Here is a 24,830-nt window from a genome sequence, read left to right as displayed (position 1 = left end):
CATTGATGTCTTATGTCCAGAGAAAAGGAAGGGACTGAGCTTACTTTTTTTTCAAAAAGGCTATTTGGAGCTCCTTGGTGTGCAACTCTGTGGTTTTCTGAAGTGACCTCTGGACTAGTAATTGGCTTTTTTTTTTTTTGGCCTCAAACAGCTTTTCTATCTCTGGAGAACGTGGACTGAGTGCAATTTAGTTCACTAGCTAATTGGTTGAAATAATGCATAGTGATTCCTGCCAGAAGGAGCCAGACCCTGCCTGCAGGCAGCTTTAGTGGAGGATCCTGAGAAGGCCTGTGGCGTTATGTAAATTCTTCCTCTATTGCAAGTTGTTTCCTAGGTTTTCCTATGGTCTTTAACTTTGCATTGATTGCTAGGGCCTCAATAATTCCCTGGGCATTTATCAAAATTTTCTACAGCATCTAAATAGTTTTTATAGCCAACTGATCACTTTTCTGTCTCTTCCCCTCCCTCTCTCTCCCCCTCTCTTCTCCCAACCACCCCTTCCCACTTAACCTCCCCTCCCCCTTCCTCTTCTCTCTCAAACACACACACAGTATGTTCAACCTCACCTCACAGAGTTCTGCGGTGGCCTTGGCCATCTGCGTGAACCTGCACAGATGACCCTGCCAGTCTGCAAATCTGGACTAGTGTTCCTAATGAGGGCATTATTTGCTTTTTATCCTGCTCTCTTGTTTATAAAATATGCCAAGGGAACTAAACAACCCGCTGTTCCCAGTACTTATTTACTTGCTCAAACCAAATGTTTATGTCTTTGAATACTAAACTTGAAAAGGGATTTCTCCTCATGGGAAAACTGAGGTGATCCTTGAGGGTTCTTTCTGAAAGATAGCTGAAGGCCTGCTTTTCAGTAAACATTCAGCGTACAGTGCCTGTAGGAACTGGAGTGTGTGGGTGCTCCAGGATTCTCTTACGTTTGCTGCCCCTGCGGGTCTTCCCTCAAACCCCTTATTTACCCATGTTGAATCAAAGCAGCCTCTTTGGCGCTTCTTCTCACAGCGCCCATCCATGCCCATGGCCCATCTGCGCACACAGCCCTGTGGGGAAGTGAAACTCCCTGCCATATGTTGCAGCATCCTGAGCGTGGCATGTTCTAAAGCCCTAATTGAAGTATAACCTAGGACCTGAGGAAGAAGACAAACAGTTTTTAGTAACAGCGTTACTTTGCTTTGTTGTGCTGGCTTTTCTCATGCCCAGCCGTGGCTGCCTGCTGGAGATTCTGGTGCGGGGGTTCAGACTTACTAGGGAAGCTTCCAGAACACAGGCAGCCCACCCCCAGGTGACTCAGAACCTGACACCTGTGCTTTCTGTATGCTGAACACGTGAGTCTGAGAGAGCAGGTTCCAGGGCCTCCCAAGACAGCCATGGCAGATCCATGTGGTTCCCCTCAAGTGGGATTTCCCCTTGTGCATCTGACATGAATCACATTATTTTCTCCTGGCAAGTTTTGTGCTAAATACACATTTGCCACCTTTCCTTATTTCTTTTTCCAACAAGGAGAAACATTTCCTTGTTACCTTTGCCAGATTATTTAGGAGAAGAGTGTAAATTGAAGCCATTTATCTTGAAATGCACTGCAGGGCCACATTGTTTATACAAGTGAAAGAAATTGTAACAGGGGTATTTGGTCTGGTCTGCAAGGAAAAGGTGTCTCAAGTTTTCCTTCCCCCTCCCCCTTATACATATGGTGTATTAGTTAGAAGGTGCACAAAGCACGCATGCATTCGGTTTGCGTATGTGACCGGCAGGACCATTGTTAATAGGTTTAGTGAGTATTTTTTATATGTTTGTTATTGGTAGAGTTAACATTGCCAGTCATAATAAAGTGAGTGTTACTCCTCTAACATCAGCCATAGATCTTCATGACCAGAGCTCATTTATCACGTACCTTGCTCCTTTTAATGAGATAATGGAATGTGAATTTGGGGATTTTGCTGTTCTAATTGAAACCTCTACGTGTTTACCAGTTGGTGGACGAGTAAGTCGTGAATTAAATTATACTCGCCAGAAGATTGGAGAAGAGGCTATGTTTAATCCTCAACTCATGATTCAGACCCCCAAGGAAGAAGGTGCTAACGTCCTGACCACAGAAGCGCTCCGACAGCACCTGGACTCGGCGCTCCAGGCCAGCCGGGTCCATGTATATATGTATAACAGGTAAGGTGGTGGGGAGAGCATGCTGGCTTTAGACTCCTTTGTTTTAGGCAATAAAGTTGCTCTGGAAATACACCTGGAGTGTTAGTTAGTTCAGGTAGTTTTCCAGTGAAATGATTTTTAAAGTCTTGATTTGTCTCTAGAGTTTAGTTAACATATGAATTACATTACTTTACAATGTATTTTCAGTAAGTATCTTGGCACTCTACCCAAATGAGTATGGTCCTTCAAACAGTCATTTGGGTGGCTGCCTACCCATTCCAAAGATGTTTCACTATTTTAGATATTTCTGAACCAGTTACATTTTTGTCAATTCACAAAGAATAAGAAAGAAGTTACTTACTTCTCATTACTTTGTATTCAGTACAGATGTTAACAATTGGTGTGTGTTACCAAAAACAACAACAAAAAAATAGTTTGAACTCCTGCGATGAATTCCTGGGGACAGGTAGGCAGAGTAAGGTAGATTAACACACCTTTGCAAAATACTACCCTTCAACTTCGTAGCTGATTTAGCAATGCTGTAGATGTAGTAAAAGCATAGGAAGTTCTGGAATGAAACCACTGGTCATTTTTCTTAGCTATCTAAACAGAGTGTAGGGACTACATCCTATTGATTCTTATACTCCAACACTTAGATCAGAGTGTAGGGACCACATCTTATCCATTCTTGTACCTCAGCACTTAGATGGGAGCAGGCACTTGGAGTTGCTTGACTGACTAACTGCTTGGATTGCTGAATTTAAACTGAATCTTCTCCTAGAACTGAAAATACCGCTGGGTTGGCATTTAACTAACTTTATCCTCTCCCCCCTCCCCCGCCACCCCCATCATCAAACACCTCTAAACTGAGTGCTTGGCAAGTAGTTTTTCATAGGAGAGGAGAGGACGCAGCAGGGTAGATACATTCATTGTCCAGAGAGAATGAAGGGTGGAGGGTAAAACCAAAATCTGTACTTGTCCCTCCTACTGTAACCTCCAAGCTCCACGGTCGTAATTGGATTGACTCTAAAACCCCACACAGCTGGAGATCAAGTCCTCAGGCCCCAGTGTAGGACAAGTCATCTATCTTTGGCATACCTTTGTTTCCTCATCTGTGAACTAAGTTTGTGATCATGGGTGCGCTCTTCTTCTCAGGAGGGTACCAGAACAAGATCAGGTGCGTGGACGTCTGGAAGGGCTCTGGAAAAGGGAAGGAGGGGTTTTAGTGCTGTTGTCAGGCAGACTTGGCCTGAGAGCCCATCTTCACTCTTCTCAGCACAGCCCTCTCAGTCTGTAAGGAGAGCTGTCGGGGAAGCAAGCACCCAGTGCAGTTTTGCAGGATTTGCAAGTGGAGGCCCATAAAGAACCTGGAAATGGGTGTCCCAGGGCTGCTGTAAGCATGCCCAATGCATTCCTAACAAAACGGGACCCTGCCTTAAGAGGGCTTGTCCCTTACACACTTAAGGAGAAGGTGGGAGCATCTGTACAATGAAATTACCATCTTACACAACAATGGAACCAGAGAACTTTTATGCATTGACCTGAACTGTAAAGAATACCTCATTCAACCCATTTCATTTTTTTTTTTTTAGGTGAAAAAACTAGAATTTGATTAATTAAAGCATCTGTCCGAGTTCAAATAGTTGTCAAATAGTAGTGCCAGGTTTCAAACCCTTTCTTCTGACTCTAAGCCCAGTGGATTTTCTGAAGCATAGCTATGCCCTTCTCAAGCAAGTGTAAGTAAGAGTTAGTTGATAAGTGATGTTGAGAACCTCCTAGTGCTAGATAGTATGTGTTGTGCTGTATGGAATTAAAATGTAAGTATATGTACAGATGGATGAGTGGTGGGTGAGTTGGGCCCTGCTCTCAGGAGCTGACAGCCTATAGTTAGGCAGAGGTAAGACAATACAGAGAAGCAGGTACAAAGCAAACACAGGCAGTTTCTCCTACAGGTGCTCGTGTCAACAAGGAGAGCGCTGTTCTGGGGTTCAAGAGAAGGGGGTCACTTTCAATGGGACTGATCAAAGAAAGCTTAGCAGAAAGGTGGCATTTCAGCGAGGCACTGAGATATGTGGCACTGGGACATATGGGAAGTTTCCATAAGGAAGAGGGCAAAGTCCAGAATGTCCTTTTGGGTAACTGGTACAAGAGAGAAAAAGGAGCCCAAAGAAACAGAGCAGTCTAGACGGAGTTCTATATATGTTTTTCTTTACTTGGAATTCTCATCCTTACCATTTCCTAGTTTTCTCTTTTTTCAAATTGGACTTATTTCCCTAATACACTTGGGAAGAAGGTCTGGGTTTATTTAGCACTCTTTTAGGCATAACAAAACTCTATAATAATAGACAGATGATAGTTAATAGAGGTAATTGTTGATCAGTATATTTAATATAATTTCTATAGGACAAGAATAGAAGAATGTAAAGTGGGAAAGCAGTCTACCTGGAAATATTGTTTACATTTGTGGTTAAGAGGAGAAACATTCATTTTGAACACTGTTAATAAGGACATTACCTACCAATAAAAAAAGTAGTATTTTCTCCACCTCAGTATATGTTAATACATTTTCAGTTCAGTCACTCAGTTGTGTCCAACTCTCTACGACGCCATGGACTGCAGCATGACAGGCTTCTCTGTCCATCGTCTACTCCCAGAGCTTGCTTATCCAATTGATGAACTTCACTAATTTAGTCCCCACCTATTTTGATTTTCTGATAATTCAGCTCTGAATTATCTGCCCTAAAGTTGTTTAATGTATGTGGAAAAACAGGTTAATGGTGTAAACAAGATTATTGGGGAACACTTAAGAAAACAAGACTTTTCAAGTACTTTGGTAGCATTCATTTACATAAACACCCCACATGTTAATTACAGTTGTGTATTATCTATTCATTAAAGTAAGCTTGTTGAATCTGTTTGGCAAAGCTCTGCTCATTTTGACAGATACTGAAAAGTGATCAAAATTGGAGTTCTTTCTGTACATTCTGTAGTTCTGATTTTGCACAGATTTCCTTTATTACAAGAAATATTTTCTCTGCTTTTTATTTTATAGGCAGTGGAAATTGGAACATTTGTGTTATAAATCTGGAGAACTTATCACAGAAACAGGTTACATGGATCAGGTATATACTTTCTTTTTGTTTGCAAAAAATTCTCAAATGGCCCAGTAGTATACGTTAGCATAATGCATGGCCTGTTCTTTTCAACTTTGACAGATAATAGAGTATCTTTACCCTTGTTTAATTATTACACCTTTGGACTGCTTCTGGGAAGGGGCGAAGTTACAGTCTGGGACGGCATACCTACTGTAAGTGTGTGATCTTATTTTCTGATCTCTGTGATTTCTAAACCCTAGAATCTTTCTCATGTTACTTTATCATTGCTTATTCTATTTTAGTTTTGAACAAAAAATAAAAACATTGAAATTCCATGTGCATGTTTTGAGTGAATAGCTGGGGGAGAGGGCAGAATGTTTTTCCTCTTTTCAAAAAAAGTTCTGTAGGCATCATTAAATTTCATTCACTTTTACCAGCCTATTTATATGCAAATAAAATGCAAATTATTTCAGAGTATGTGTGATTTTTAACTCTTTAAAATGTTTGCAGTTTTGCAGACCTAGCATTTACGATAGGTTTAGCTTATTTTTTAAGGAGAGAATTTATTAGTGGGTTCATGTTAAAGGTTAAGATCTTCCTGTTAAGTGAAATGCTAACCTTTCTTTGGATCACATTGATGACATTTAAGAGAGAAACCTACTATCTTTGAAGGCCATGGTAAGGGAGGCTTCACAGTTTAGCAGTTGAATATTATGTATACCACATCATTTAAGGAATAATTATTAATGTAGACATTTTCAGTTAATTATGCAAGAGTTAGTGCTTGGGTTATTGTTTCTCTTCTAGCTTGCACATATCTGCAAAAGTAATTTGCAGTGGCCATACCCTGACCTTCAGTGTACAGTTTTAGATGGGAAATAAGGGGTTTTATGTTTTCTGGTTGGGAGATTCTGAATAATGACTTCAGCCTGGTTGAGCAGCTACAGTGTGGTTTGAACCACATAACAGGCAGCCAAAAGCCTTTCTGGTCTGTCAACAGCACAAATTCAAAAGTGAGTGTGGAGGGAAGTGTCCTTCATGGCGGTGATGGCAGAGGCAGCAGGGGTCTTGTGGGGTTGACTGCTGGGCTGTCAGAGAACACTCATAAGTATGGGATTATTAAAGGTAATGGAGATCAAATATTTTTATTGATGACATTTACAAAGCATTTATTAGGCTGGCAAGTGCTAATTTGACTTTGTGATTTCCTCCCCACATTCCCTCCCCCCTTAATTTTGGGTCTTAGTCTTCTGCTTCAGAGCACCCATTTGGCTAATTTTGTTTTTAGGTATTAAATATCCTGTATAAGCAAGTAAAGATTCTTTACTGTTTTTGTTAATTTATAAGCTTTCTGCTTGCCATGTCCATTCATGAATTATTTTCCTGATACAGGTTTGCATATAGGCATACTGGAAAGGAGGATTCCCTGGTAGCTTAGCTGGTAAAGCATCCGCCTGCAATGCAAGAGACCCCGGTTCAATTCCTGGGTTGGGAAATTCACCTGGAAAGGGGATAGGCTACCCACTGCAGGGTTCTTGGGCTTCCCTGGTGGCTCCGCCCATAAAGAATCCACCTGCAATGCGAGATACCTGGGTTCCATCCCTGGGTTGGGAAGATCCCCTGGAGGAGGGCATGGCAACCCACTCCAGTATTCTTGCCTGGAGAATCTCCATAGACAAAGGAGCCTGAAGGGCTGCAGTCCATAGGATCACAAAAAGTTGGACACGACTGAGTGACTAAGCACAGCATAGCAGCATACTGAAAGGAGCATTTCATTTTTGTTCCAGGGTCCCAGAATTATAGTTGTATCCCCCCAAAGCATCATACAATCCAGATGTAATCTGGATTCAGTGTGGTTATTTTACTCAGGGCTTAGAAGCCTCTTTTTCATTGTCTCACCTCCTAATTTCTTTCACAGAGGTAAGCCTCCTTTGCAGTGGACAAACTTTGACCCTTTGGAATTCCTAGAAGAGTTAAAGAAAATAAACTATCAAGTGGACAGCTGGGAGGAAATGCTGAATAAGGCTGAAGTTGGTCATGGTTACATGGACCGGCCCTGCCTCAATCCAGCTGATCCAGACTGTCCCGCCACAGCCCCCAACAAAAATGCAACCAAAGTAAGTACAGTGATTGCATTCTCCTCAGGAGAGAAAGGGAGAAAAACTTTATATTTGCCCCCATTTTTAGTTCTCTTGTTTTTAAGATTTTGCTCTCAACTTTTTTGGTCTGTGGAACTAGGTTTGTTTAAAGAGCTAAATTTTGCTGTAAGATTTGCCATACGCCTCTCATTAGCCTTGTTATTAATGTTCTCACTGAAACAAACAAGCCCTTAATGCACTGGATTTTAACAAGGCATGTGACCTGCCTACTAATTCCTGTAATTATGTGGCTGTCTTTTTATTTTAGCCTCTTGATATGGCCCTTGTTTTGAATGGTGGGTGTCATGGATTATCCAGAAAGTATATGCACTGGCAGGAGGAACTGATTGTGGGTGGCACAGTCAAAAACAGCACTGGGAAGCTTGTCAGGTAATCCGCCACACAGAAGATCCAAGCCGCCTATTCTCTGTCCTCTCCTCAGACACCACTTCTCTTCTGACATCTGCAAGTGTGTTTGTATTAAGTCTTAACTGTTATCCTAGCTAGCTGTCTGGTGTATCTGAATATTAGAAAATATTAGTGACCAGACCAGCTCAAAAATCACCTTCTGGGGAACTTTTCAAAAACAGGTTTCTCATTTTCATCAAGACCATAGCGAGTGATTGTAGAGTTTTAGAAGATCTACCTACTACGTAGAAAATTGGGGAAAATATAAAGTAGGCAAGAGGGATTGGTCGTACCATATGGAGTTAAGTGATACGAGCTGAACTCTGTCACAGACTGTTAAAAGGAAAGACCAACAACTGACGGCTAGATGAGAATTATCCTCTGTGCACTTGTGGACTCTGCTCCGTCAAGTGTCAGGCACTCCGTCTGAGATTTCTCCCTCGAGAGAGCCGTCGTCTGGGGTTTCTGCACAAGCAAGCATGCAACGCTGAGCCCAGCATATCTGGTCAAGCTATCTACTCCCCTACCCTTCCTGTTTCGTTGGATAGAAACTGAGAAAGGAAATTGCCTATTAATTTAATTTGGGGGTATATCTGTAAAAGGTTTGTAAGGTTACACCTTTAATATGGTACATCAATCTATTAAATAAAATAACCATCCAGGTCCCATTTTAATGGAAACATGTGCTCACGTAGGACAGGATGGCTGCGGTGAGTCAAGGCTGCTGGGTGGGGATTTTGCACAGTGAGAGCTGCTCCCCGGGGATGCTCATGTTGTGGCTTTTCCACCCCGTCACAGTGCCCATGCTCTGCAGACCATGTTTCAGTTAATGACTCCCAAGCAAATGTATGAACACTTCAAGGGTTATGAGTATGTCTCGCACATCAACTGGAACGAGGACAAGGCAGCAGCGATCCTGGAGGCTTGGCAGAGGACGTACGTGGAGGTAAATGGCTGGTGTTCTGATGCCCTTTGAATCTTAGTACAGACCCTTTAGTTACTGAGTACTTCATTTTCATGTTTTAAAACGTTGTTTACATTCGCATTTATTTTCATAGTAGATTGTAATTCTGGGAATCTGGTAGGATGAGAACTCTTTCCTTTTCTCTACTGAAAATCTTCCTAACTGGGTGATGCTAATTCTAACTGCAATGCCCTGAAACGTTAGGAGGAACCAGTTGTGAACCCCAGAGCTGAGGCCTAACAGAGTTTAAAAAAAACACTTGGTTAGCAAGAAAAGGTGTCTGGAAAACATTAGCAAGGCATAGAATCTGTTCACAGCTGCAGTCCCCTTGGCTAGGTCATGTGACAGGAGCTGGCCTTTGTTTCCCAAGCAGTGACCTCCACTGAGCTGCATGTGACCTTTTAAAAGTGGCCAGCAAATGAAAGGGGGCGGGAGGAGTGCCCATAAGAATGCGTTGTTTTGGATTAGGGGGGAACTGATGGACCCACAGATCAGTTGTGGAGTTATGGAGAGGAGAATAGCAGTCTCAGACGCAGAGTAAATAGAGCTCTCAGAGTGAACTTCAGTTACAGAGGCTCACCAGCTTACTGCAGCTCCACGTTCTCACTTGATTAGCAATAGCCTTCAGTGTCTTGGGCCCAGGTCATTTCATATTAATCCAAGTCCAAACACCAATCGTGTAGAACTCTTTTTAAGGCATCCAGAAGTAGTGGGGGTTAGGCAAAGGGGACATGTCACTTGAAGTCCGTGCTCTTGAAGTTCATTGCAGCTTAAATCCCATCTGGGAATTTGTCCTTGCATTGTGACCACAGGTGGTTCATCAGAGTGTTGCTCAGAACTCCACTCAGAAGGTGCTTTCCTTTACCACGACAACCCTGGATGACATCCTCAAGTCCTTCTCTGATGTCAGCGTCATCCGAGTGGCCAGCGGCTATTTACTGATGGTAACACACAGTCAATTCACTTCTTCAGGGGAGGAGGCGGTTGGTTTTGTTTTTCAGTTTTTACCTTTTCATGACTGCCCCTGCTTTTTAACTGCTCTTAACACACACGTGCATCCAAGACAGTGAGAGCTCGGCTTCATAACGGTTTAAAAAGTGGTCATGTAAAGCATTTATTACCATTTGCGGTTTGCCCATCTTTGACTTGTACCATTTCGTGTGATGTCTGTAATGTAAATTTTCGTTGTTGTTGGGATGTAATAAGTTCTACCTTTTGATTTGGGGTGATGGGTGGGGGAAAACATTAGAATCTCTACACATTCTAATGTTTGGCTTTTGTTTTGTGTCTCCCCCTCCCTCTCCCCACCCTCCGATCCCCCGTCATTCCCTCACCTCCCCCCGCCCCTGCCCCAACTGTTCTGCTTGCAGCTTGCCTATGCCTGTTTAACCATGCTGCGCTGGGACTGCTCCAGGTCCCAGGGTGCCGTGGGGCTGGCTGGCGTCCTGTTGGTTGCGCTGTCAGTGGCTGCAGGATTGGGCCTGTGCTCGCTGATCGGGATTTCCTTTAACGCTGCAACAACTCAGGTACCAAAGGAGCCATCCGTCCGCTGTTCGTTGACAAACACCCCTCTCCAGGCTTGGCCTAGTCGGCCTCCTGTGTGTCCGTGTCACCTCAAGGGTCTTCCAGTCCTTTTTCGCTTGGATGCCCCATTCCTCAGAGAGTGCTGTCTCTCAATGGACCACTTAACAGTGGGCAGGTCCGAATGGGCTTGTTGATTAGTCAGAGATGCCTCATTTATCGGTGGAATTTATATCATGCATTCGAGCAGTGGGTCTTAATCTTGAATGTGCGTTAGCATCACCTGGAGGGCTTGTGCAACCTAATTGCTGGGCCCCATCGCCAGAGTTTCTAATGCAGCCCATCTGGGGGCGGCTAGCCAGCTCCTATCAATGCTGGTCTAGGGCTCATGCTCTGAGAACCACTGCTTTAAATGAGTTAGATTCTGTTTCATTTATTCACTTAAAAAAATTATTATACATGGAACTTAGTAATGTACAAGATCTACTGTGAGCTACAACTTCTACATATGGGGATTTAACTATCAGATAGAAGTAGATTTTTCACATGAGTTCATGTAAGCTGTCCATTGGGCAGCTATTAGGGGTGCTGGTGGCAATGTCTTAAATAGCTTTAGGATTCTCAGAGTTGGCCCTCATTTGCTAATGTCACTGTGCTGTGTTTCCACTACAGGTTTTGCCATTTCTCGCTCTTGGCGTTGGTGTGGATGATGTCTTTCTTCTGGCGCATGCATTTAGTGAAACGGGACAGAATAAAAGAATTCCTTTTGAGGTAATACAAAAACAAAAGAAGAAAGCTTTGAGGAAAGCAGAAATCCCTCTGTGTTCCTTGAGTGTTTGTCCTTTCCCTTTTCTCAGTCTGGCCCAGCAACTATTTTAGTCCCAAGTCAGAAGATACATTACTGCCTGTAAATAAGTAAGTTAGAAGAATCTTAGGACACTTGTTCCAGAGTGCGCGTTTGTTTTTTTGAGTTTTTTGGTCACCTTATTCTCATTTCTGCTTGCCCCTTTTTAATTGTATTAAAGATTTACTTAAATCATTATCTTGCAGTGTTGTGCTTTGGGTAGAGATGACCGTGAACAACACGTGCCTCTAATAGGTTTTCAGTGTTGGTGTTAGAGAGAAAGGCAGAGGTGTCCCCTCACATAAGCATCGTAAAATACTAGTTCTCTTGTTTTGCCACTTATTTTGAATTGTTAATTGTTCAGACAACATGTGGTCTGAGGCCCCACCTTGCAGCTCCCAGCACTGTGGTTTCTCTTTCTCAGGACAGGACCGGGGAGTGCCTCAAGCGCACGGGAGCCAGCGTGGCCCTCACCTCCATCAGCAACGTCACAGCCTTCTTCATGGCCGCGTTGATCCCAATTCCCGCTCTGCGGGCGTTCTCCCTGCAGGTGCGTCTCCAGGGACCGGGTCTGTGAGCACTGTGCTCACAGTGAGCCTCCCACGTCTCCTTTTCTCTACTGATGTGCTGACGGTTCTACCACCATGAAGTAAAGAAGCAGGCCAGCGTTTGGGGCTCTCTCTTCTGGGGTGGATGCTTCTTTAAACAGTGACGCTGGCACTCCCTTTGAGACAAAGTTCTAGGGTTCTTTCTTTTCCTTTCAAGCCCTGTAGCTCCAAAGCCCTGAGGCCTGGGCATCCTCATAACCTGTTGCCTTAGGGAGTCGCCCTTTTCTTTAGAGTTAAACTAAAATGGTACGAGGCCACTCTGTGGGACGCCTAGAAGCCCCTGCTGCAGATGAGCAGGAGTCCTTGGATTGGTCCCTGGTGCAGCCAGTTCTTAATCACCCCTGCTTGTAAATTCTGTGCTCGACTGCCCTCCTCTGCTGGGCACCCTCTCTTGATTTCCCTGAATGAAAGTGGAGAAAGTATTAGTCACTAAGTCGTGTTTTACTCTTTGTGACCCTGTGGACTGTAGCCCACCAGCTCCTCTGTCCATGGGATTCTCCAAGCAAGAAAACTGGAGTGAGTAGCCATGCTCTCCTCCAGGAGATCTTCCTGACCCAGGGATTGAACCCGGGTCTCGTCCTCCATTGCGGGCAGATTCTTTACCTTCTGAGCCACCAGGAAAGCCCTGATTTCCCTAAAGCAACCCCCAACACAAAGCCACTGCACAAAGCAAACTCACTGACATGGGATGAGGTTGCAGTGTAGCCCAGGCTAGGTAAGAACATAAGACTGATCATGAGATACTTCACCAGGTGAGGAGATGTTGGCCAGTCTCTGCCTGGGGGAGTTCCTTGGTCCCTTGTTTGCTGCCTTTCCTTCCTTGGATAACCCCACAGTCTCTCCTGGTCCCTCTTCTCTTTCCTTTTGGTTCCCTACCCCATTCTCAAGCTGCCCCAAAAAACTCAGAATTCCTCTCCCTTTCTTATGCAAGTTTGTCCCTCTTTGTTCTGCTCCTTCCAAACCAGGCCCTTTCACACCTAGAGGCCTCTGAGATATTGTGCCAAGGAGCCAGCTGAGTTGTAAGAATGAAGAGTTCCCTCAACTGGGGATGCAGCTATGGTATAGGCATTGCTCTTCAGCTGCTTGAAACTCATGGGACATCCTGAAATTGGTCAACACAGCAGATAAAGAAGGCTACTTGACCAGTTTGTGACATGGTCTTCCTCAAGGATATTATTGAGGTTTTGTGAATTAAATTCAAATTTCAAAGCTTCAACTGTTGTCCAAGAAAGATTAAAGAAACAGTGACTTTCCTTTCTCTCTGTGTCTTACAATGCAATAGTAACTCATGAGATGGCCAGGTTTTTAAAGGAAACATTTTGTTGCCACTTTTTAAACTTGTTAACATCCATCCAGCTTTATTCATGCTGCTTTGCTCCTTTTAATGACCAAAAGGTTCTAAGGATTGTGACCAGGAGAAGAAATTGACAAATCATAGATTAGGTTTATATTTATATTTTTATTAACACACTCAGCTCTTTTTTAACCTTCCAATATGAATCTTGTTTCACTAATCACCTATATAAGCCTAAGCAACTAGTGATCTTACTAGCTGTGGCCACTACACTTGTTTAATATTTGGTGTAAAATTTTGTACCCATCACTCTGACCACCAGAACCCCCAAAAGAGAAATACTAAAAAAGGTTAAGTTTTTATTATAAATATATAAAAAATAGAAGTAGTGAGTGAATAAATGAACAAAGTTAAATCTGAAAGTGGGACCAAAATTCAAGGAAAATGGAAATACATCTAACTGCTCAGTAATACGAAAGGTAAATAACAGATGCCCGTTAATTATTAATATTTTTTGGTACAGCTGAAGTTGTAGGATGCCTTTTGCACAGGCATACATGTGTGCAACACCCGTTGATAGCCTGCTCTTGTATACAGCAGATTCTGGCACTGAGAAATTGCTCTCGAGTCTTTTAACAGTGGGCCCCTCCCTCTTGCCTCTGTCCTTCTCTGCCTGCCTTTTCCCTCACTGTTCTGGCTGCCTCACACTCCTTCTTTTCTTCTTGTCCCTGTCTCTCATTTTCTCCTGTTCTCTCTCAGTACAAACTGATGATTCATCAAGGCATACTCTCCTTTAATGATATCCTATGGTGTGGTGGTCTGAAAAGCTACATGAGTTTTCCTTACGTCTTTTAGAAAATCCAGTTCGCTAAGTTCTCCTAAGGTAAGTACCTTACTGAGATGAATTGAATGCTGTTGGTTTTGCAGTTCTATTCCAGGGTACTGGAGTATCTAGAAAACTGTGTCTGCAGCTTCTAGGAATCTTCATTTATTAAAAAATGGCCTCCTGTGATACTGGTTCATTCTCTGTAAAAAAAAAAAAAAAAGATGGAAAATGTAAGGAAAAAAAGCATGCCATGATTTTTGCAGTAGCCATCAGAAATTTTATGCTTGGTTCCCTTTAAAATGTATTGACATTTGAAATTGACCATTATATAATTTCTCTTTCCTTTAGTAACCATGCTAAGTTGAAACTTTGATTATTCATTTGTATTTGTATTTTCAGGATGCTATAGGTTAAGCATATGTCTAAAGGGACATATCCAAAACAGTTCTGTCCAGTAATAAACCGACATTTAGAATTTTTCCCTGTCAAGTTTTTTCAATTGTGTAACCTTGTCAAAATAAATAGATTTTTTTTCCCAAAGAAACCTCTTTGTCCGTCTTCACCATCTATCCAAATGCCACCTCTATACTAGAAAGCAGTGGCACTGTCTATAATTCTTAGAGAACCAATGCCGTGCACCAGGGTTTTGCTGGTAACTGAATGGTATTTGTTCTTCAATGAAAACTCCTGAAACAGGATGCCTTATTGTTCGCGATGGTAAGAGGGTTTAGATGAGGGCCCCTCTAGGCAGGCCAGTTCCTCTCTGCTCTGCAAGTGTCTCAGTGGGGCCAACCATAGATGCTTTGCAGGGGAATGGGACATTTCCTTTAAGCACAGCAATTAGAATTGATTGATGGTATAAAATCATCCCCTGAAAAGCTGGTATAAGATCAGCTTTTTGGATTTACCTGAAATTTCTTAAAATGCTCTTTGCTCTAGTGGTGACACTCCTCTCTCCCTGAGAAACTCTTGCTGTTAGTTTTTACCATTTCGGTGCTCTTTAGAGGGTATTGGAGTTCTACTTTCTTGTCAGAAAATACCCTACTTGTGTATTTAATAAGCTGTTGGACAATAAATTGAGATGGGAGACTACCTTGGGTTTCTTCTTTCATTGCTCCATTTCCACCACAAAGAGACCAAGCAAGATGCCCATCAGATGGATGAGGCTGGTATCAGATACATCCCCCATCCACTGCAGAAAGCATCAGTGTTGTTCTGGCCACAACATCTGGGCCACCTGTATACGTATTCGTGTATATGAACTTTTTTCACAGTCTCAGCTCCCATCCCCAGGAACTTTTGTTCAAAATGAGATGCCCTTAGTTTCTTATTGTATTATACTCCTAATCTAAGCATGACTGTAATAAAAAGAGAAGCTGAAAGGATCCAACCCCCAAGGTTGAGGTTTCCTGGAAAACCCTTGAGAATCAGACCCATTCTCCCCTCTGTTCTGATTGGTCAGGAATCCTACCCGTGCTGCCCCCCCAACCCCCACCCCCACTGGTCACCATATCTGTCCCCTGACACAGACACATCAAGCCTGAGTCTTGAGTCCAGTTTACTGGGAACCTCAGGTCGGTGGCCTTCCTCTGCACCACTGGTCTTTATTAGGTAACAGGGATGACAGTAGGGCTAATGTCGCCTCCTGGTTGCAGCAGGAATCAGATGGATCCTGTGTAACTTAGCTACCTGACCTCCCGTCACTCCTGCCCCTTTCTCTAACTCTTAACAGAATTTTAAACTTAGCAGTGCTTCATAGCTCCTAAACTCAGACACCACCTGTTGAATTTCCTCCACACATCCTTCCTCCCTGGTTTTCCCAAAACCTTTTTTGTCTTCTCCACCTCCCAAGAAACCTTTATTGACCACCCTCCCCACCCCCATGTGTACCCCCAACTGCTTGTTCCCCCTCCTCCTAGCCACTCTGGAACTCTGGCCTGCTTCTGTTACTGCATTTATCAGCCTAAACTGTAATTTGTTTCTAGCTGTGTCTTTCCTTGAGTACAGGATTTTTTTCTTATTTATCTTTGTGTCTTTCATACCTAATATGGAGCCCTAACTTTTTAAATTATTTGCATGTTAGATTAACCCTCTAGTCAAAATAGTGAGTTGCTTGTAACATATTAGACAGGTCTTTAAAATACCTTATCAGAGTGGCCGGTTAACATGGTTCATATATTTTGAGTTGATGAGTTTTCAAGGCAGATTAAAAAGAGAGGGATTGGGTCATTTTTAGGAGACTCTGGGTTATTTTTTGGTTTTGCAGACTGCTGCTGCTAAGTGACTTCAGTCATGTCCGACTCTGCGACCCCATAGACGGCAGCCCACCAGGCTCTGCCATCCCTGGGATTGTCCAGGCAAGAACACTGGAGTGGGTTGCCAGACTGGACAGAGTATTAATCATTGAAAAGCATCTCTCCAAAACTTGGGCTTGCATTTCACCTCAAGCATAAATTCAAAAATTATTATCCAAAGACATTTGCGAAGTTCTCTGACATTGTTTCATACCACTTATAATTAAGTTTTTTCTCACCCTGAGACATTTACCCAGTTTGAGATGGTTTTACAACTAAGCAGTTCTTTGAAAAACCTCGTAAGAGGTTTTATTTTTCAAGCAAATTTCGGATGATTTCTTGGTTGCTTAGCATTCCACTTGCATTTTTTCATCATGCTCCTTCTTTCCATGCCTTTCTGAATGGGAGAGCCTTTCAAATGTCCTCTGTTGACTTTCCCCTATTAACAGCCCAATTGTATAATTTTTACTAGGTCAGCAGGAGACTTGCCAAAGCACTACAGAATCGAGCCCCATGTTTATTCTAGGTTATGGAGTGACTTTTGAATCTGTACTTATTTATTCTGCATGCTAGAGTCACACAGGAATTTCTGCTTAACTCTCCTTGACCTTTTATGTTACTGTGCTCACACACACCCCCAGGCTACTCCAGAGGCTATTTGGAATGTGCCTATTAAAAACCTCAGGGGATGTGTTTGAAATTTTATTTCATGTTTTAAAGGTGACATTTTGATATACTCGATCCACTTTATATATAAAATTTCTAAGTGTAAAACCAGGGCTGCGTGAACTCTTAGGAACATTCTAGGAGGAAAATGTTTCTTTTTGTCTTAAAGTAAAATATCAAGTATATTCTTTGTTCTGCCTTTGTCAGTTTGGTTTGGTTAGGTTGCTAGAAGATGTTAGTTTAGTTTAGTTCCTGTGTTTGTACCCCATGGACTCATGGAATTATTAGAGATGGAAAGGATCAAAATGATGAGTCCCTCCTATTACAGTCAAATGGTCTGCTAGTGATAGACGAGAAGCAAAGTGATAAGAAATTCCAGCATCTATTTCGGGTTTAAATACCTCAGTAACAAAGTAAAAGAAGGATGTTGTTTAAAGCCTCTTTATTTTTTCAAAGCAGTCCTCTGACTGGGAGGAGATGTGTTAGTGACCTCCACATTTTTTTTCCTCCCAGGCGGCTGTGGTAGTGGTGTTCAATTTTGCTATGGTTCTGCTGATTTTTCCTGCAATTCTCAGCATGGATTTGTATCGACGTGAGGACAGGAGATTGGATATTTTCTGCTGTTTTACAAGGTACATTTTCTGTCTTCTGTCGCTTTTATTTGTTGGGAACATAGTGGTAATGTTTAGAGAACTTTTTAGTCTCTGCACTTGGAAGGGAGTGTAGTTAACAGTGTGCTGGACACAGGGGAGATGATAGACAGAGGATGCTTCCTCCGGGGGACGTCAGAGTCACAGGGTCTCTCCCCTCCCTTGAGCATCCTCAACAGCCCCGAGGTTGTGATACACGTGGTCATTGTTTATCACACACCGGTGTTGCTGATCGTTGGGAGTGGGTTGTATCCCTATGGGCAGAACAATGGTTTAAAACCACTATCTGGAAAAAATATCACCCTTTGCGTGGTTTGGTTTTTGAGTCTTTTTTTAAAGGAATTCTGCATTAAAAAGGTTCATCAGCATGTAACTTGATTTTTGTCAGCCAGATTCAGGATCAACCATCCATTTGGCCCCCTTTGACTTACTTATATCTCTGTCCAGGTAGATAAACCAGATGATGTTTGTGGAGTTCAGTGATAACATTTTGTTCCTAAATCAGAACTATGTAAAGTGGGTAGAATCAGTCATTGGCAAAAATGAAGGCATTGTTTCCTTGTTTCAGTATCCCACTGCAATATAATTCCCCCTCTTTCAGCCCCTGTGTCAGCAGAGTGATTCAGGTTGAACCCCAGGCCTACACAGAGACTCACGATAACACCCGCTACAGCCCCCCACCCCCCTACAGCAGCCACGGCTTCGCCCATGAAACCCAGATCACCATGCAGTCCACGGTGCAGCTTCGCACAGAATATGACCCCCACACACACGTGTACTACACCACTGCCGAGCCACGCTCCGAGATCTCCGTGCAGCCCGTCACCATGGCTCAGGACACACTCAGCTGCCAGAGCCCCGAGAGCACCAGCTCCACAAGGGACCTGCTCTCCCAGTTCTCTGACTCCAGCCTCCACTGCCTTGAGCCCCCCTGCACCAGGTGGACACTCTCATCTTTCGCTGAGAAGCACTATGCTCCTTTCCTCTTAAAACCAAAAGCCAAGGTAATTACCAAAACAGAAGACTCTATTCTTGAAAAAATAACAAAGCAGGCGCCTTTGAAATTCATTAGATTGCTTCTTCAGATGTGATATATTTCAGGCTCCTAAGGAGTCAGCCCATTTAGAGCTGGAGGTCATTTTAATGAGCTCATCTTCTACAGGCATGAATCTATGTGGCAAATGTTTCTTTCAAATTTGCATCAACTCCTTGCATTTTTAACATTTTATACTTTGTGAGCTTGTTTTAAAATGCATTTACCATGATTTTCTGTTTTTATTGCTCTGGAAAAACGACCCCTACATGCTATTTCCAGGCAGTATTATGGTAAGAGTGAGGTATAAACCAAACAGCTCATCTTTGTCAAGAGAGCCTTGGTTATGTTCCTCTGGGTCTGATCTCGGGCCCCTTATTCTGTTGCAGGTCGTGGTGATCTTCCTTTTCCTGGGCCTGCTGGGGGTCAGCCTTTATGGGACCACCCGAGTGCGTGATGGGCTGGATCTTACAGACATTGTGCCTCGGGAAACTAGAGAATATGACTTTATTGCTGCACAGTTCAAATACTTTTCTTTCTACAACATGTATATAGTCACTCAGAAAGCAGATTACCCGAATATCCAGCACTTACTTTATGACCTTCATAAGAGTTTCAGTAATGTGAAGTATGTCATGCTGGAAGAAAATAAACAGCTTCCCAAAATGTGGCTGCACTACTTCAGAGACTGGCTCCAAGGTAAGATGCTGCTGGGGGGCACTCATCCTTTGTGAGCGCTCACCATTCGGTCTTCAGTGTGTTCGATTTCCACAGGTTCTCTTTGTTCACTTTACTCAGGTGTTAGATTATAGTGTAACACTGACATGTTTCATTGAGTTCTAAGGATTGCTTAAAATGCTTATATAGACTCTGGGGCAGCTCCCAAATCTGGTTTTTTACCTGTAAAACAATGCAAACAATTCAAATAGCCAATTGAGAAACTTCTGTAAGAATTTATGAATACACAGTAGGAAATGGGAAAGTAGGTTATAAAATATGGAGCTGGATGCTTCTAGTACTCTTTTTTTTTTTTTTTTGAATAGTGGTTAGTTTGGTGACCAAGTGAAATTCAAGTGTTGATAGAATTTCCAGGCTGACTCGCTGCCAGATCATAGCTTAGTACACCAGTAGTTTGCATCATTGGAGAATATAATTTAAAATTCCATATTTTGACCATCTCTTGACTTGGCATATGAAATAAACTTAAATGCTCAATCGCATCTGATAGTATATCATAAATAATCAATTCTGCTTTAAAATGTCTTTCTTCACTTCTTACCTTGTCCTTAGAAACATTTCTAGGAAATAGTAGTAAACTGGAGAGAAAGAGAGCCTAAATTTGCTCCTAACTGTTGACTGAATATGAATGTATTCAGTAATTCTAAGAACATCTGTTCATTTATTATGTGTTGACACATGCAAAGTGAAGTGGAGAATCAAGATAATTATACACACAATTCAAGCAAAAATATTCTTACTGAAATACCCAAATAATTATGCCCCCAACATTTTTTGGCTTAAGTTATCCAAATGATTGTCTTAATTTCCCACTTAATTAGGCTTGTTACAGATTTAAATGCCTTTTATGGTCTTAAGTCAGTACACTTGTATGTAAAGATTAAGCAGCCAGTTTCCCTGTGAGTTTGCATGAAATGGTAAACAATGTGAATTCGATTGAAAATTGTTCAATACAGATTCTAGCTTTGACTCATGTTCTCAGAATTTTGTTCTTGTGTGTATTATCAGATTTGACCTCTTTCTCAGGAAGGCAAAGAGGACTACATGACATTAACAGTATTTTCTAACATGCTTATGAGATTAACTTAAATTTGTTCCAGGTCTTATTTTTTACAGTAGTATGGGAGGCAGTGTTGTTTTTTTTTTTTCTTCCAGATAATGAATCAAAAGAGGACCCAGAAATTTGAGAGATTCCCTGCTTCTTTATTTTTCCCCCTTTGGCCAAAGACATGCAAATAACTTGCCACAAATAACAAAGAGGTCTGCAGAGCACTGCCAGTATCTGAGCGAAGAAGGGTTATTGTGGAATTGATTCCAGTGTCTTTGGCCATTCCTTTGGATGCTCAGTATGGCATGTTAGGCGGAGCTTGGGAAGGGGGCAGCAGGGCATTGTCTCCAGGCAGTGCAGAAAGCTAACCTTTTTATAGCGTATTATAAATTATCCTCATGCTCTCATCCCTTTAAAGACCTAAAACATTTGGACTTGAGAATCTTTTTAAAAGGTGTGCTTGAATCCTATTTTCATTGCTAAGTGAACAACACCCATCTAGACCAAGTAAGATCCATTCATGGCCCCTGATCTGGGTCCCAGCCAGACCAGATCTCTGCCTCTGACTCTGCCAAGGTCCAGCAGAGCGCTGTACACAGAAGGCCAGATACTGGGACCACCAGCTGCCTAGATGCTTTTCAGGCCTTTTGTGTGGTTGATTTGGTCTTTGAACATTTATTTCTTCCAAGGAAGTAGTTGTCCTTGAATCCACTTTCCTTCAGAACATTTTGGGTAGTTATAAGTGATGGGACCCTCATTAGAAAACCATGTCATCCCATCGGTCTTTAGCAACATTCCAGTGGTCTTTTTAAGGGAGGAGGGGTTTACTCATAAAAATATATAATCGAAATACAGAAAGTATCTCAAATGTCACCTTTAAACATATGTGCAAATGAGGTGGCCTTAGTGATAAAACCATATTTGCACAAATGGTGTTTGTTTATATTTCACACTGAATTACACAAATAAAATTTAGATTAACATTTTCTTTTTAAGCTCTTATACCAAAGAAAAATTGGCAATAGGGATAATTAACTCAGAACTTCACATTAGGAAATAATTTCTGGTATAAAATATTTTCAATGAAAAGGTTCTAGCCAAAATTTCATGTTTTGCTGTAAAATAAGTGAAACATCACAGTTCTTTGCTTCAGGGCATGTGTCGGAATATGAAGCGTTAGCCAAGGGAAGAAGCAAATTCCTGTTCCTTGTTTTGTGTCAAGATTCTATAATTTGTGTGCACTTAGGCCAAAACTTATTACTTGAGTTTTTTGATAATTAGTCAGAAAATAATATACTAATTATGAAAGAACTTAGCTTTTCTATGAAGTCAGTGATTATTTCTCATTCATCCTGAAGCCCCAGTAGAGTGAATGGCGAGTAGGGGCCAGCAGCGTCAACGATGAGTTGAACTAAATAGCCAGTGGGGGGTGACCTCCCCAAATCAAATCCTTCTTTCTTTGTCTCACTCAAGGGTGTCTTCAGACTATAAATATCCAACAACTGCACTCAGATTTTTGGGACCCCTGTTTGCCACTTTGTATCATTGATGTCCACGTTAGCTCTGCTATCTTATTCTTGAGGTTCCGACAAATGCTTCCTGGGCACTGCAGTGCATTCAGGGCAGTTCAGAGCATCTGTGGTTCAAGCCAACTCTGGAAGAGGCTGCCTCTTCAAAGGTTAACTCCAGCACTTAGCTGCTGTGTGACTTTCCTTACATCACTTCACCATCCTAAGCCTCAGTTTTCTCATCTGTAAAATAATACTAGCAGGCTTAAAAACTCATGAGGTTTTAAGAGTTAAATGAGAGGTAATCAGTGTAAAATGCTTAGACAGCCCTGCACTCACTATAAGCCTGAGCTGCTCCTCAGGATTAGCAGGTCAAGAGGAAAGGGTTAAAGTGCCATGGACGCCACAAAGTGATGAAAATTCTGTTATGGTGAGGAAACCAGAACAGGCCTCTTTTCTGGGGGGTTGTGGGGTAGAGGTGGTTTTTTTCTCTCCTGTTTGTTTTTTTTTCAAAAACCAAAAAAAAAAAAAAAAAAGGCTTTAGGTAATAAAATAACATCTGTTCAATACTGAGGGTTGTGTGCATGCCTCGCTATGAAAAACAGTCTGTGTGCAAGGGGAGCACAGCCGTTCCTGGTGGTCTCCCCACCCAGCCTTGCAGCCGTTCCACACTCCCCAAACAGGGCCTTCTTTCACCACGGAGCCCGCGGGCCTCATCCCCAAATTGTTCCTATGAAAACAATGCCCACAGCAAAGGTTTAGAGAAGATCAGACAGAGAGGGACAGAGAGCGCGAGAGAGGGTCTGTGCTTTCCTCTTCCCTCAACTTCAACCCCCATTTTGAGCACGAAAAACAGAACCAGTTCTGTGTGTTGGGAGGAGTAGGGGGCAAGTGACTTTGAAGTGACTGAAGATGCTCCCTCTGTTCCTACTGACCACGTCTAACCTGTGCATGTGCAACTTGTTCAAAAGATGTGGCTTCTTAGGGGCTGGGACTCTGGCGTTCTACGTGGGAGGTGATTTGGGGTGCAGGGCAACGAAAGGGGTGAGGGTGTCAGAGGAGACTGTGTGTGAGCCAGCAGTTGCTCAGCGCCTAAGGCCGGGTCACCAGGGCCCTGTTTTCTCTTCCAACACGCTTATCTCTTTACAGCTGTAGCCAAACCGTCAGGTCTGTAATGATGGTTTTGATTACAGAGGCCAAGCGCAGCTGTGTGTGGTGGGCTGGTGGGCTCGCCCATCCCCCAAGCCCACAAAGCTCTTTCCTTCCCCCTCCCCGGCCTTGCGGTTTGTCATCTGTTCTCACAGAGCCCCCTTGTATTGGCCTGTGGCTTCCTGTTCTCAATCTGATCCAAATTTACCCTGTGAGGTATTTCCCTGCACACACGCGAACACAAGATCCGTCCTCCCCCTCCTTCACACCCCCTCTTCAAGGAAGGGTGGCAAAGAGGAAGAGAACAGTCGAGAGTGAATAGGTGTTGGCTGTGATCTTTACGCAACCTGGCAGCCGATCCCACAGCTTGTGTTAGCTCCACAAGTCGAACAGATGGAACAAATTGACAGAATCATGTTCACTCACCCTGGGCTGGAGAAGCAACTCAGTTGCTGTTTGAAGTTGGGGGTTTGAATGTGTTTTTCCTGCTCTGAATGGAATTTCTGGTTGTATTGAAGAACCCATGGCTTAGTACCTAATGTGTAACAAAATAGCGTTTGAGCCTAGTGTGTCTTCCTCACCCAGCTTTCTCTCGCTTTCTTGTGACCTGGGGGAGAAGAGGGGGGAGTTTGGGGTTAAAACATGTGTATTTGTTTCCTAGAAATGAATATTCCCTCCCTTCTGCCCTTTGAAGCATTGATTATCAGCATCCTGAAGTTCATTCACGAAATATGAGTATCACGTGAAATCAAGAATAAGCAGAATACAGGATGCTTGGAGTTGATGGCGAACACTCCTCTGTCCTCAGTCCACCCCATTAGGACCAGGATCAATCTGGTTAAGAGTTATAATATATTACACACATTTGCCTTTTCTAGGACTTCAGGATGCATTTGACAGTGACTGGGAAACCGGGAAAATCATGCCAAACAATTACAAAAATGGATCGGATGATGGGGTCCTTGCCTACAAACTCCTGGTACAAACCGGCAGCCGTGATAAGCCCATTGACATCAGTCAGGTACTCTCACTGCCTTACACCTTGGGAGCTTCAGAGAGAGTTGTTGAGCAGGGCTTTGGGGCTTTTTATCCCACTGGATAATTGTGTGGCTGCGGGCAAACCAGACTGCCTCACCTTGCTCATCTGTCGAATGGGGACAAGTGTGTTACTTACCTTCAGAGCAGTTGTCAGAACAAAGTATAGTTGAGGCAGTACAGATTCTTTCAGATGTTAGACATACTGTGTTGCATACTGTTCTCTTTTGAATTCTAGTCCTTGTTACCATGTCAGTCTTGGTTATATTCAAACTTGGAAAGGTGAGTCAGTTGGGTAGCAGAATTTGAAAGAATAGACATTGGGGTGATGGATGGGTTAGGAGAGATTACTAGCAGGATGGGAAGATTTGTTAGGTTTGATTCCTTTGGGTCACTGTGGCATGAGGGGTAGGAGAGGACAGACAGATTGCTCTGTCATGAGTGAGGCAGACGGAAATGCAGATCTTTGGAGCCTTCATGGACTCACTGTTGTGCTCACCCCTGACGAAAGAAGAGCTGTTCCTGTTTGGTAATCATATTCTCCAGCTGCATTTGCCTCTTGGCTGTGACGCTTGGATTCCAGCATATCCCCTCTGATTCCTTGGGCATGCTGGTGAGGGCATTTGGACCCTTCACATTTCAGAGGAGTCCAGTCCCATTCCTGACTTCCCCAGGTCCTCCTCCCACTGTTCTTTGTAGCTTACTTGCTTCACCTTGAGGCAGAAAACCGTCATGCTAATGATCTTCCCAGCAGCTCTGTTTATTGTCTCCCCATTTTTGCTGGCATTAAAGGTGACAGATTTACAAAGTACATTGTTCAGAGTTATTATGGAGTGTGAACTTAGTGCTTTATGGCCGCA

At 42.9% G+C, this 24,830-nt stretch overlaps 1 protein-coding gene across 5 annotated transcripts in view; it reads left to right on the top strand.

Moving 5' to 3' along the window:
- Positions 1 to 24,830, top strand: part of PTCH1 (patched 1) — a 69,426-nt gene that overhangs the window by 26,673 nt on the left and 17,923 nt on the right. For 4 of the 5 annotated variants that reach the window (XM_025282001.2, XM_025281999.2, XM_025282003.2 and 1 more), the window contains 14 exons: positions 1,983 to 2,172; positions 5,204 to 5,273; positions 5,367 to 5,458; positions 7,165 to 7,363; positions 7,653 to 7,774; positions 8,591 to 8,738; positions 9,569 to 9,700; positions 10,127 to 10,282; positions 10,950 to 11,048; positions 11,546 to 11,671; positions 17,323 to 17,441; positions 18,061 to 18,463; positions 18,882 to 19,191; positions 23,814 to 23,956. In XM_025282001.2, the coding sequence (XP_025137786.1) occupies positions 1,983 to 2,172; positions 5,204 to 5,273; positions 5,367 to 5,458; positions 7,165 to 7,363; positions 7,653 to 7,774; positions 8,591 to 8,738; positions 9,569 to 9,700; positions 10,127 to 10,282; positions 10,950 to 11,048; positions 11,546 to 11,671; positions 17,323 to 17,441; positions 18,061 to 18,463; positions 18,882 to 19,191; positions 23,814 to 23,956 (2,309 nt within the window). The remainder of the gene's footprint in view (positions 1 to 1,982; positions 2,173 to 5,203; positions 5,274 to 5,366; positions 5,459 to 7,164; positions 7,364 to 7,652; positions 7,775 to 8,590; positions 8,739 to 9,568; positions 9,701 to 10,126; positions 10,283 to 10,949; positions 11,049 to 11,545; positions 11,672 to 17,322; positions 17,442 to 18,060; positions 18,464 to 18,881; positions 19,192 to 23,813; positions 23,957 to 24,830) is intronic. The other variant, XM_025282000.2, reaches the window with a different exon arrangement.

This window comes from Bubalus bubalis, chromosome 3 (assembly GCF_019923935.1).
Source record: "Bubalus bubalis isolate 160015118507 breed Murrah chromosome 3, NDDB_SH_1, whole genome shotgun sequence".
NCBI lineage: Eukaryota > Metazoa > Chordata > Mammalia > Artiodactyla > Bovidae > Bubalus > Bubalus bubalis.
The sequence above is the reverse complement of the archived record's forward strand: the minus strand, read 5'-3'. Positions and strand labels throughout refer to the sequence as shown.